This window comes from Scomber japonicus, chromosome 17 (assembly GCF_027409825.1).
Source record: "Scomber japonicus isolate fScoJap1 chromosome 17, fScoJap1.pri, whole genome shotgun sequence".
In the NCBI taxonomy this organism is placed as follows: domain Eukaryota; kingdom Metazoa; phylum Chordata; class Actinopteri; order Scombriformes; family Scombridae; genus Scomber; species Scomber japonicus.
The window spans coordinates 12,768,366-12,781,409 of NC_070594.1; the positions used below are offsets into that span (position 1 = coordinate 12,768,366).

General features: G+C 40.9%; 1 protein-coding gene across 2 annotated transcripts in view; it reads right to left on the reverse strand.

The window, feature by feature from the left end:
* LOC128376772 (kelch-like protein 29) overlaps positions 1–13,044 on the reverse strand; it is a 211,363-nt gene that overhangs the window by 59,835 nt on the left and 138,484 nt on the right. For both annotated transcript variants that reach the window (XM_053336620.1, XM_053336621.1), the window contains exons 6-7: positions 8,426–8,564; positions 1,851–2,047 (exon numbers count right to left, since the gene is read on the reverse strand). In XM_053336620.1, coding sequence (XP_053192595.1) covers positions 1,851–2,047; positions 8,426–8,564 — 336 coding nt within the window. The remainder of the gene's footprint in view (positions 1–1,850; positions 2,048–8,425; positions 8,565–13,044) is intronic.

A 13,044-nucleotide genomic window follows, 5' to 3' on the forward strand; every position in this document is an offset into this window, starting at 1 on the left:
ATCTTGGGGTCTACTACACACATACACACAGCCGAGAATATATAAAACTAACCTGATGGCCAGGCCAGCAGGGAGAGGGTTTATGTTACCATCTGTGATCTTTTCTAAAGGTGCAGCATTTAAAGTGGTGTGCCTAATTTGAGTTTTTTAACACACAAAGCTATTTATTACAAAAGACAGGAAATATGTTGGTTGTGTAGTCCACACACACACACACACACACACATATGAGCATGCAAACACATGGATCAACTGAGTAGTGTCTACTGGAAGAGGCCTGATTAAATAAAATACATTAAAGGCAAGCAACTCCAGGCCTTTTTTTTTTAATCACAAAAGGATGAAAATCGTTCCTAAATAAACATCAACCAATAAAGGTCACCCAACATCTGCTAAATCACAGCTAAACAAAAGCCAAACCAATGACCAAATAAAAGCAGGCTGCATTCTGCATCAGAGTGGGAGTTAGGGAGTAAACAAAAGGCTGCCTGAAAATGACCCTCTGTTAAACCATTTGGGCGGATGAAGCGTTATTTCGCGGTGCATGCTTACATACTCAGAGCATTATGCTGCACAATCCTTTCATCAGTTTCTTCAATGCCAGACAGCTAGGTTTGCAGTTTATGTTGTTGGATCAAAATGGGTCTAGTTAACTTAAATGAGTAAAAAAGGGACTGCAATCATGTTTAAGTTGAGACAAGGTGAAGATATTTGAAAAAAACCTCCCATAGTGAATGATATCTTGATAGCAGTTGGACTGTCGAACATGTTGCTTCTTCTCTTTAAATGTTCAGCTAATTAAAAACGAGCAGCTTGTACAAAATAAGCGACTTAGTTTTTATTTGCTTGAATCTGAAGTTCTGTTAAGTGGTGTAAGTAGGTTGAGAAGGTGTCTGCCATTTCTGCCCTGTGTATTTGTTATAAACTTCAATAATATCTGACACAGTATCAATTTCTCTTTGCTCAAGGACACACGCCTGCGTCTGTACTTTCCCCATTCTTAATGTGCTGAAATGTCATGAATCTTGTCGAGAAAGAATGGATTGACGTCTCACTGGCAATGAAGTCTACAAATGGCTTCCCTGTTTTCCTCGTTTTTTTTTTTTTTTTCCTGCCCAAATAGAGAAAAACAAATCAATAATGTGGCTGCTGTTTCCCTTGTGCTTTCCTTCCACTCCTCTCCTGCCTGCCTGACCTTTTTGGTAACATGCAACTTCCCTTGTGTTATCCAAAACATTTTATTAAATAAAATGCAAAACCTGACATTTTCTGCTTTTTTAGTTGCCTGACCCACTAAAATCTGGAACATGCCATTTGATTTTCATGTGACCCCCACGGGCCCCTGAAAGCCCCTCCCCCCTCTTTGCTCCACTATCCGTACCTTGTCTAAGTATCAATCTGTTTTGCTATTTTTTCGATTCCATCATGGTTCAGGCCAGAGGATTTGACATTTAAGTGACAATTGTTCCGTGACCTTTTTATAAGTCTGCCCCCGTGCCTGGTCTTGCCCACTGGGACGAGATCTGAGGCACCGTGCCCAACTGAGAGCGTTAGCAGGCAGAATCCTCACACTGCTGCTAGCTTTGGAAACATGACAAAAAGGATTGTGATGTGCCAGAGTCAGGACGGAAATTTAGGCTCCACAAGACATTCTGTAAGGCTATGCATAGTGATGAAGCATGACAGCGTATGAAAATACACAAGGCTGTAGATACTGCATGTTTCAGGAAAGGTCGCATTGGAATATCTGATGTAATAAGTATGCGCACATGCTTGCTGGCACTACCACATAATACAAACACACACCAGACCCCCTACCCCCCCCTTTCTGTTTTCTGGGCTGTTCCTACCTAGGAAGGAGACACAGACTTTACAGAAGGTGTTGAACTGGAACTTGTTGGCGGCTTCCAGCAGCGTCTTGGCGTTGGCCGAGTCGATGACTAGGGAGCCCGTGTAGACAAACTCAAGCAGCAGCTCTAGCACGTCTGCGCTGATGTTGCTCATGTTCAGCTCCAACATCTCCCCGTTCCGCGTCTCCCCGGATGACCTGATCGATCAATGACGGCAGAGAGAAGCGAGTTAAGAGAGATTCTGAGAGGAAAAGGCAAAGAAGCAAAAACAAAAAGAGGACATAGAAACGTGTATGCTACACACAACACCTATAAAACACCTGGGCCAGTACGAGAGTGGGGAGAAAATAAGAGAATCATTACACGATAAGATAACAACATAAAGTGAAAGGGGACAGAAACAGAACTTTGAATGGTTTTCTACTTTTCTATGGGGCTATAGCAGATTTGCAACTATAGTGCTGCATCTGAAACAAAATGTACTCTCTGAACAAAGATTAGGCAAACAAAAGTTATTGCTTTGATTCAACAGGCATGCTTATCATGTGTGTTTTTCATGTATGCATAGTTTTAATGGTGGACATGCATACATGGCAGGGTACATACTGTATGAGCTATCGGACAGAAAACAGAGAGAAAGAAAGTGACGGCACAGTTCATTTACTGACACATGACAGAATGCAGACAATGCTGTTTAAAGTATCTCGTACTGGAGTGTGCCCGCTGTTCGTGAGCCTACACTGCTGAAGTGTGCGTGTTGGATATCAAAGCAGCATACCCACTCATACTGGCGTGGTGTAAGAGTTGCCAGGGAGTGCTTGGATGAGCAAATTAAATAGAATATGATATCCCATCGTAATGCAGAGCCTGAGATGTGTGGGGAGTGGGGGCCGCTTTCAGGACTAGGAGACGTGGTGACTTCATCGGGATCAAATGGCCAAGATTAGTTCACATGCAGGATCCCCGAAGGAGGTATAAAAGCGTTAAATAACACCTCGCCACCCATGTTTAATGTCCCATGTGAAACAATAATCCACTCAAGGGCAAAATAAATGGAATCAAAACCCCACAGAACGCATGCCCCCACTACTGTGTCTTTCTCCCTGCGGCTATGGACATCAACAATATGAAAAGTACCCTACATTAAGATGGATGGAGGCTGTTTGCTTCTGTCATTCACTGTAGCACAATGATAACACTCTGTCTGCTTCTGTGTGTGTGAGTGTGTGTGCGTGTGTGTCTCTTTTCCTTTTCTGTTGGAGCCAGTTTGTTGGATTAGAAATCATGACAAACAGTCAGCATTTAGTGAGACACGGACAGCAAAACAAACAAGATGAGACAGGTAGGACGGAATGGTTAGAGTGAAGATGAGGGGAGTCGATGAGGAGGAAGCAAAAGGAGGGAGGCAGGGCGAGACAGTTCTTCCACAGGGAGCCAGCAGCCATCCTTCTGAGGGAGGGGTTGGGTTGTTCCATGACTGTGCCTTGGTCTTTTAAATAAGAGATACCCCTGCCCACCCCCGAAAAAAAATCCACCATCACACCTAAACAGAGCCTTTGTCCCCGCTGCAATAATCATCAGTAGCCTGTAGTATATGAACTGAGACATTAGTCGTCATTTAAAGCGCACTCAGGAGGTGAAAGGGGGGAGAAGGACAAAAATAAAATAAAAGACAATGGCATTTGTCTCTGGATGGACATTGGCTGGAAAACCAAGGTAGTTACTCTTTTTCCTCCTGCAAAGCAAAAAGCCACATAGTGTTATTGCCCTTTTTCCGCACAAAGCCCTGCAGTGGGGGCAGGTAGTAAGAAAGAAAGAAGGGAAGGGGAGTGCCGTTCAGGGTTAAAGTGATGGAGGGAGGTGGGGAAGAAAAGAGGGGAGGGGAGCTAAAAATAAAAGAAGAGCATGCTCATCAACCTGGTCAATTAGTGCAATAGGAACCAGCTCGAGTGGCAGTTTGTTTTGTCTGAGCACTTATGTTATGGAAATGACTTTCCGGAGCTTCTAAAAGAGGTTGATATTTATGCTGCATCTGATTGCAGACTTGAATTTAAATAGTAAAAGATGGAGGCAGGGAGGACAGGAGAGACAGAGGAGATAGGAGAGATAAAGCGAGGGGGGGGGGGAAGATGGGCACACTCAGGCAAAGAAATTTGTTTGTGAAAAATGCACCACTTATTCAAGAGGAAGTCTTAAAATCAGCAGACTGTCAAAATGGTGGTGAGCAGAGGCAGAAAGGAAGGAGGGGAGTGGCAAAACACACACACGCGCGCACGCACCCAGGCACGCACGCAGGAACACACACACACACACACATACACACACATACACACACACACTTTCTAATACATTCTTCAACCTAAAAAAAGCCTATTTTACAGGGAATACATTTAACTTGTTCTTACAAGACCATTTATTCTGCAGGAGTACATACACTACCGAGATATGTTAAGATAGGAGCTTATTCAGATGCAAAGCTTGCACCGTCTGAGCTAAAAATGGCTTGCATTTACATTTTCTGTCATGACACGAATCAGGAATAAATTAATTGTTTATAAAATAAACAAAGATAATGTGGTAGCTTTATCAGTTTTGGGATTCATGTTTTGCATGTGTTTGCTTTGTGGTATTGAGGCCATGGTATCTCATCCAAAACATGAGGTGTGACATGGGAGACATCAAGGCTATTTGGCTGGAACAAGTCCAGTCAGTGTCAGATGCTCTAAAGGACAAAAAGGACAAGGTGACAAGTAGGTGGAAAGTATAAAAGCCCATACCTCCGTCCAAGTGTGAATACATTGCCATCAGCACAAAAAAAACCCAAAACTTTGGACATTGGATTGGCAGAACTCTTGGCAGACATAAAAACTTGACATGGAAGTTTATTTTGAGAAGTGATGATGGAAAATGGAAACAAGGACCATCTCCAAAGCCAATATGTTTCAAATTGGTGTAGAACAACATTTCATCATTACATTTACAATTTAAAAAAACCCTTACAGGGCTAAACAGTGCACTCAGGGCTCAGCTGCAGTGTTCACACAGGGCCGACACTGTAATGGGCTTTAACACAGCTCTCTACCCATCTCAAAGTCATAAAACTCTGACTCACAAGCATAGGGAACCATGGGTTGAAAAGAGAGTGAAGAAAGGAGAGAAACAAATGGCATGAAAGCATGTGTCAGGACTGCTTAAAGGTTCTGAGCTTTTTACATTACTGTGGTGCGGAGATGCAGTGGCCATAAATTAAATGCCTGCAGAGCACACTTATTGGAAAATCCCGAGGGGTAAAATGGAATTACCGTAGATGATCTGTAACCCCGCTCTGTGCATCGGCCCTTTAAAGGGTAGGGTAATAGGTTTTTGTGTGGGGGCGAGGGCACACGTGTGCATACATTTCTGAGCAGCATTACATCCTTCAGGTATCATGGGGTAAAATGGCAGGTTGACTGAACTCATGCTGTAATAGAGGCCAGAATACTTTTTATGAGCAGGGCAGTGGTTGAAGAGCACACCGCAAAGAGGGAGATAGACATCTTAAAATTTGTTGAAAGATGAGGGGGTTTTGTTTCAGAATAGAAAATTATAAAATAAATGGATGTGTACAACCCGTTTCTACAGCATTTCAGTGAAAAGGGTTATGTTTTTGTTATTTTAAGCATCATTCTAAAATGTCTCATGAGTCCTGAGGAGTATCTCCCAATAGGAACATTTTCTAATTTTTAAATCAAATTTCACAGTTACTTTACCATTGCCTGCTGCTACATTTCCACTCATTGCAAATGAAGCCATTCATTACTTAAGTGAGTACTTTGATTAGTGTGTGTGTGTGGTGTGTGTGTGGTGTGTGTGTGTGTGTGTGTGTGTGTGTGTGTGTGTGTGTAAAGTGTGTGGGTAGGCCAGAAGAAAAAAAAGTGTAACTTGAACTCTCTAACCCTCCAGGAATTACATCTCTACTTTCTATCTGACTAATGGCTGCCTGCCTGGATAACACACAATAATTTTGTTCTTGCATCCTACACACACACGCACCCACAAACACACCCACAAAAATGAATGCAGTGTAGCATGCACACACACAGACACAGACAGACACTCTCTCTCACACACACACACACACACACACACACACACACACACACACACACACACACACACACACACAGACACACACACACACACACACACACACCATGTCAAGTACATTTGCACATACAACATTTCAAAATTTCAAGTACATACTGTACATATACAACCTAGTGGTTTATTGTGAGCTGACAGGGGGTCTGGATGGCAGTGAAGCTGGGTGGGAGGATGGGTGGGATACAAAGCGTGTAAGTAAAGGAAGTCTCTCTCTCTCTCTCTCTCTGTCTCTCCCTCTCTCTCTCTCTCTCTTATTTGACCTCATAAAGCTGTGGACAGTAGAGAACCACGTGCAGCATCAGTATAATTCCAGCCGCAGTGGAAAAGTGACCTGGGCGGCACATGGGAGGCCGTAATTCAATGACAGACAGGCCTTTGGCAGTCTTTGCTCCTCTCTGACCGAGCTTGCGACATGCTGCCTGGCCGCAAACACCACAGAGCTGTGACCAAAATTATCTCTTTTTATCGCTTCATACTCTCTGCCTGAACTCACTTTTATTCCTCTGTTTTTGTTCACTTTCTGTCCCTCTCTTGTCAACATTTCAATGCTGTTCTCTACCCAACTTTCCTTTCCATAGAGCCAAGGTGCCACATACCTTATAAAACCAACAACAGTCTCTGCTGATGGTATCATGTTAGCATAACACTGACGGTCATGACTTAATTAGATCAAACCAAAGGTGTCTACAAAATAAACTGTTTAACAAATTCATCATAGTAGTCTCCAATGTGAAGTCAGATGAGAAAATTTCTGTTTAAGACATAATCTCATGAAAAATGACAGTGTTATGACAATAAATCAAAGTAGTTTTACAATTAATTAACCAATTAATTAGAATTTGCTCTATTAAACTGTCAAATTCAACAAGAAAGATCAGACAATGTAGGCAGCAGCAAGCATGATGAGCTTGATGAAATTCAGCCCACTCCTTTGGGAGCCTGGGTGTCTTTCAGGGTCCTGTTTTCATGCATAAATGAGCTGGATATGTCCTGGATAAGAGGCACAGACGAGAAAAATCTGATAGACAGGTTAACCAGCATAGGGGCTTCAGTTCTCTCCAAAGTCACTTCAGTCTCTCAGGAAGATTTTCTGCTATTGTCAAGGTCAAAGAAAGACCCAGACTCACTTTTTTATTCATGCAGCGTGTATGAGTGTAGCTGTCATGGAGATGAGTGGTCCTGGTACAGACGTGGCTCTGTGACTTTTTCTAAATCTAACGGTGTCTATTCTCTCTCTGGCCTTCCTCTCTCCTTGCACATTCAGGAGGAACAAGTGTATCTGTGGCAAGCGAGGAGGCCGCAGTGGCTGATAAGCAGCTCACCACTCTCTGATGAGCTCGGTGTGGAGGCTGCATGGCTGCAGGGAAAAATGGCAAACTTCCCTAAGGCATTCAAGCTACCGCTAGCGACTGTGTGTCTTTCTGTTTGTCTTTGTCTTTGCTCAGCACTTCATCTCTAGCCATGCAAGCAAGTACAAACACACAGTCACACACGCAAACACACCAAGGCAGCAAAACAACTTTGGGTCCAGGGGACTCTCAATCAAGCTGAAAACACCTGCAAGGATTTGAAGTAAGGATGAGGACATTAGGGATTTATGGTATTCCCTCTTCGGAAAACAAGTCAGATAAAAAGAGACATACGTGCGCTATCAGACTTTGCACAGTCACACTCACGCATATATACACACATCTAGAGACACTTAAAAGCTGCCACACAGACACACACAATCACACTTGTATGTAGACAGGCACGCACGGAAACAGAACAGCTCGTGAAGACAAAAAATGTGGAGTATGAAGGGCAGAATAGTAGGGGAATACTTAGATCCACATCAAATGAATACATTAGTGGAGGGTGGTGTTAACCAGTGAAACTGGTGGCTCCGTAAGCTGTCTTAGATGTGCTTTTGTTTTGTCCTTTGTTTATGAGTCTGACATGTCTTTTTATTACACTAACCAAGATTTATTAGCATATGAAAAGGGTGTTTTTCAGCAAAAACTCAAGAATTAGCAACAGAAAAATAAGGTAGCTTGGGAGACAAAAATCCCTCTGCCCACAGAAGACAGCGTGGCTTTGGTGAATTACCACCCATAGTGCAGAATGTATGATTCTTTTGTTTTGGCCCTTTGGTGAGTTTTAAAACATCCCCAGTCATGGAACATTTTCACTGCTTATTAAAATGGAAATGTGGTTAAATTGCCCTACATGGGGAGGAAAGGTAATGACGAGGGTTGACCTTTTTCTCCAGTTTCAGATACATTCATTTGAGCGGTAAGAGGAAGGAATGGCTGCTGGCCCTGTGCTAGGAACCAAAGTCTTCACACACCTGCAAGAGAGAGAGGGGAAGGGAAAAAAAAAAGCGACACAAATGCGCCCTATGAAAAGAACAGATTGGATCAACAGCTGGTGGGAGGGGAGCGAAGGCAAACCTTTTCACCAGGTCCTTGAAATACAAGCTGCAGGAAGCTAGAACATTTTGGTGGACTTCAAACTCTTTGCCTTCAACATTAATTTTCAGGTCTGTAAACTCTTTCGCTCTGCGCTGTTGGTTCAACTCCTTCAACATCTCTGTAGAACAAGAAAAAGAAACAGACAATGCCATATTTTGGTTTAGAATTTTCTCTCTTCATACATACATACATGTGCATCAATAGCATGACACCAAAAAAACAAGAACAAAAAAAAGCACAAAAAATACAAACAGAAAAGCAGAACAATACAGTATTACTGGAGTCTTAAGAAACAGTGTTCATTTATGATAGAGAAGAAATGACGTACATATTTCATCAACATTTCAGCAAAGTCAAAAGGTGTGTATAAAAAACAAGTAGCAGAGAAGAGCACATCTTTAGCTCACATATAGCTCTATAATGTACCATACTGATGAATATGCAAAACCTAAAGCAAGTTACTGGATAAAAGGAATATTTACAGTTCATGCACACAAGAATGAAAACAATCATTTAACTGTATTTGACTTCTGTAAATGTGCACTGGAGCACTAGAACTTGAATGAAGGGAGCTGAATGAGATTGAAAAAAAAATGTCTAAGAGAGACACTGTCAATGTCAATGCATTATTCATATTGAAAATAAAATTATTTGGCTTCTCACTAGTGCCCTACGCAGAGTAGAGCTGACCTTCAAATGTCGCTTAATGAGAAAACAACTGCTTATCCCCAAATCTCTCTCTTGCAGAAAAATACCCTGCACACGCCCATTGTCTTCCTCTCTGGAAAGACCAAAAACAAATGACTAGAAAAACAGGGACAGAACACAATTTGAGAAAATATGCTTGGAGCTAACCAATGTGATGTTGAAGGCCACAGTACACAGTGAATTGTATAATTTGCTCTAGTATCATCATGTTGGGCCTGGCCTTACTGCAGTGTTAGGTCGGAGGCGCTTGTTTCTCTGTGTCTTAATGAGGCGCCATGAGGGGATGCTGAGAGAGAAAATCAGCGGGAGACTAGCAACTTATTCTACAGCCTTAGGAGGGATAACCAACAGTGAAGCTTTGTTAATCTCCTATCGAGAATTCCACTAAAAACGAACACTAAGAGATTCAAATGGTATGCTACAAACACGATAATGTGAGACATTATAATTATAGAGAAAGCCAACTTCTATAGTGTCATCTTAGAATTAACAGAGCATTTCATAGCAACTGCAGGCTGTGAGGCAGAGTAAACACTCATTTGGCACAAAGCACAGTCTGCATTGTGTATAGGCACACATTCCATGCTGGGGGGAAACAAAGGGTGGCCAAAGTATGGGATATGTGATAATTCACATGAGAAAGGTGGCAAACCCCCTTTGATTAGTATAAAGGGTTACTTTTCAGTCCTTATCTGGAACAGTTCATCTAGATACTACCTAAATGATTCATTTATTTGCTGTCTCTATATTGTCTACAAGCCAGGTGTGTAGGGGTCTGTGTGTATTGATGAAGATGTGCTTTACACAGCCGTCTTGCTGCTTAATGTGGGAAACTGATCAGATTGTAATTGTATTGGTGACATCCAGGCTGAAATTAAAGAGTTTTCTGTTATCATCCTGAAAGAGGTCTATGTTCACGCCAGACTCAAAGCAGGGATTTAATTAACCTGGAATGACACTAGCCCCTCTATTGGGCTGGAATATCCACTCATTTTGCTTCTTCAATTCTCCTGACTGACACTAGGAGCTCAGCTCTGAATTAATTTGGTAGCTGAAATTATACAGTATAAAGACACATGACAAATACGGTGCAATTCAGAAGCGCACTTTGGTAAAAGCCTTTTCTCTGAGCGCTGCATCCCTCAGAGTTATCGCATCAATGAGTTAATGGCCAGAAAAGAAAATGACCTGGTTATTAAACATGCTGAATAGAAAATGGGGAAAAATAATAATAGCTACAGTTTTTGACAATATGTCTGCTGTACTTTGACTAGATGCACAGCAGCATTGTTTGAGCGAGCCGTACACGAGCACACGCAAAACACAAAGGCTGGCATTTGCCTTGTCTTTCATCCATCTCTCTCCACTCTCCACATTCCACTCCATTGCTGCTTGTCAGTTGGCCAGCTATCTGATTACTGTGTGGGCATTGACTGTGAATAGTGAATACACAGTAGTTTTGAGTTTGCATTAGTGAATCTCCAGCGACCGATATGGCTCTCACCTCCAATCAGCCACACCGCATACCATCCATTTGCACCAAGAATAGAGAAAGTGAGAGGGGGGAGACAGAGAACTCCACTTGTCAGCAAACAATGGCCGCCTCCCTCAGAGCTGTGCAGACTCACCTGAATGGCTGATGGAAAAGCTAATTATGGCTTCTTGGGGGTGGATCGGTGTGTGCCCTAGAACAACTCATCACTACTGGGGACCATGAAACTGCACATGGCGTCCCCATTCTCAGGTTTGGCGTGGAGTGTGGTGAGGCGCAACCATGTTCAATGGGACCACAGCGCCTTTGAACACACCAAATGTCTCAATATTCTTAAGAGGAAAATCTCTTGAGGACTGTAAAGTTCTGCAATGGAGAATTGAACTAGATGGATAAAGCAGTGGCAACGTTTATTTTGTGTGAGGTAATTCTCATTGGGACGGTGTATAGTACAGTTTTAGAGTATATCACTGACTGCAAACAGTGATGAAACACACTACCGTTGTTTCCTGCCCTTAAGCAGTTCACAATAATAACACCACCACCACCACCCTACCCTGGCAGACAGCACAGGGGGTTCCAAGAGTATGCCAACTCTGCTGCTCAGCCTAGTAACGCCGTACTGCTGTCAATTATCTTTGAGCGCTGTGGCCAATGGGGTCCTCGGGTGCAATTTCTGGTAACCTATCAGTGAGCACTGTGGTTCCTTACTATAGGGTGTAGTAAGTTACACACTGATCTGTGATAGGCTATTATAAAAAAAGGGCAATGCATCACACTATTGGTTAGTGAACCTGAAGCCATTTTAGGGTTCCACAATTATTTTGCATTTGCCTCTGTAGACCCACCATTTTGTGTTTATACAAAAATTGAAATGTTGGCATATTTTCTGTATTTTTTTAAGGGAACTTGCAAAACTCACATAAGTTGCTGTTAAAAAGAATTACTATGAGCAAATAAATGATGTAGAAATGGTTATATCACAGTCATTTTATGATGTTATTGACATATTTGTGGAAATAAACTGTTGTAGAGATTACATTTTAATATGCTCATAAACATCTGTTAAAACTGATTCTTACAGAAAACATAAAATCTAACTCACAACCATATAAATATGTACATTTCTTGCAACACAAGATTTTCTGAGATCAAACTTGAAGTTACAAATGTATAGGTTTGCTTCATTATAATTTATGATGTGGTTGCTTCAAAATATTATTTGTTGCATGCCATTTTATTTTTTTTGCCAACATAGAATAATTTAAATAAATATTAGGATTTTTTTTCAGAGCAAGTAGAAAGCTGTATGGTAGAAGTGATGATAACTGAGGATAGATGAGTTATCATGTCTTCAAAGTACCTCATAATAAAAGTAAATGTGGCAAAAAATGAGTTTTGTGTGCAATTTAAAAAATACTAATAGTTTCCCTTCTCATCTTTTCTGGCATGTAATGTCTACACCGCACAAGTAAAAATACAATCAACCACATATCTATTAAATTGGATGACATTCTATATTATTAAGCTGTAGAAACACCTTTCAGTAATGTGTTCACTTTGACCTTTTGTTCTCTTTTTAACTTTCAACAATCAATTCCCACCAACTCTCCTAGCTTAATTACCCAGAACAAACTATGCTAGCTGATCAATAATTCAATGTACAACTCTGCCATAATGTTTTTTCTTAAGCTTGGAGGAAGACAGTGTACCAGTAAATGTTTAATTGAAGCAGTGCATGATCATTTTTCACCCCACATATGACAATAGAATGAAATGACTTAAATCTTCAAAGTAACAAGAGGATAAAGCGTGTAAAGCTGTTTTTTATCAATATTTTCCAGCACTGTTTTATTCAGTATAAGCATGAAATAATGAAATATCCCAAAAAATATTTCCTAATTATTAATTTAAATGATCAAACTGAATACTCAAATTGTATTGTATTACCTTTTTTCAAATACATGCTGCGTTTGGATTTAATTAAAATGTTTTGTTAACTAATCATTAAATGTTAAAAAATAATTGAATAATATATAACTTCATTTATACCATTATGAAGAATTAAAAAAAAAAAATCAATTATTTTACAAAATTTTAAAAATTTACAGCAATGATCAAAGGAGGGATGTTAACCTTATTACAAATTAGATCTCAATAGATTAACAACTGACATGTGTTTGCAGAAACCTAGAAGAAATGTAACATTTATACGATGAGCATAATGGTTACTTTTAATTAAGCTAATTAAATTACATTTTGCTAAATAAATTAAGACAGATTTTTAGTACAAAAGGAGCTGCTTATTTTAAAGTAGCAGAGGAAGAGAGATAGCAGTAGTGTGTCAGGACTGAAGCAGAGTCTGATCAAAATGGGCTTCCTTATGCAAAAGCCTTTT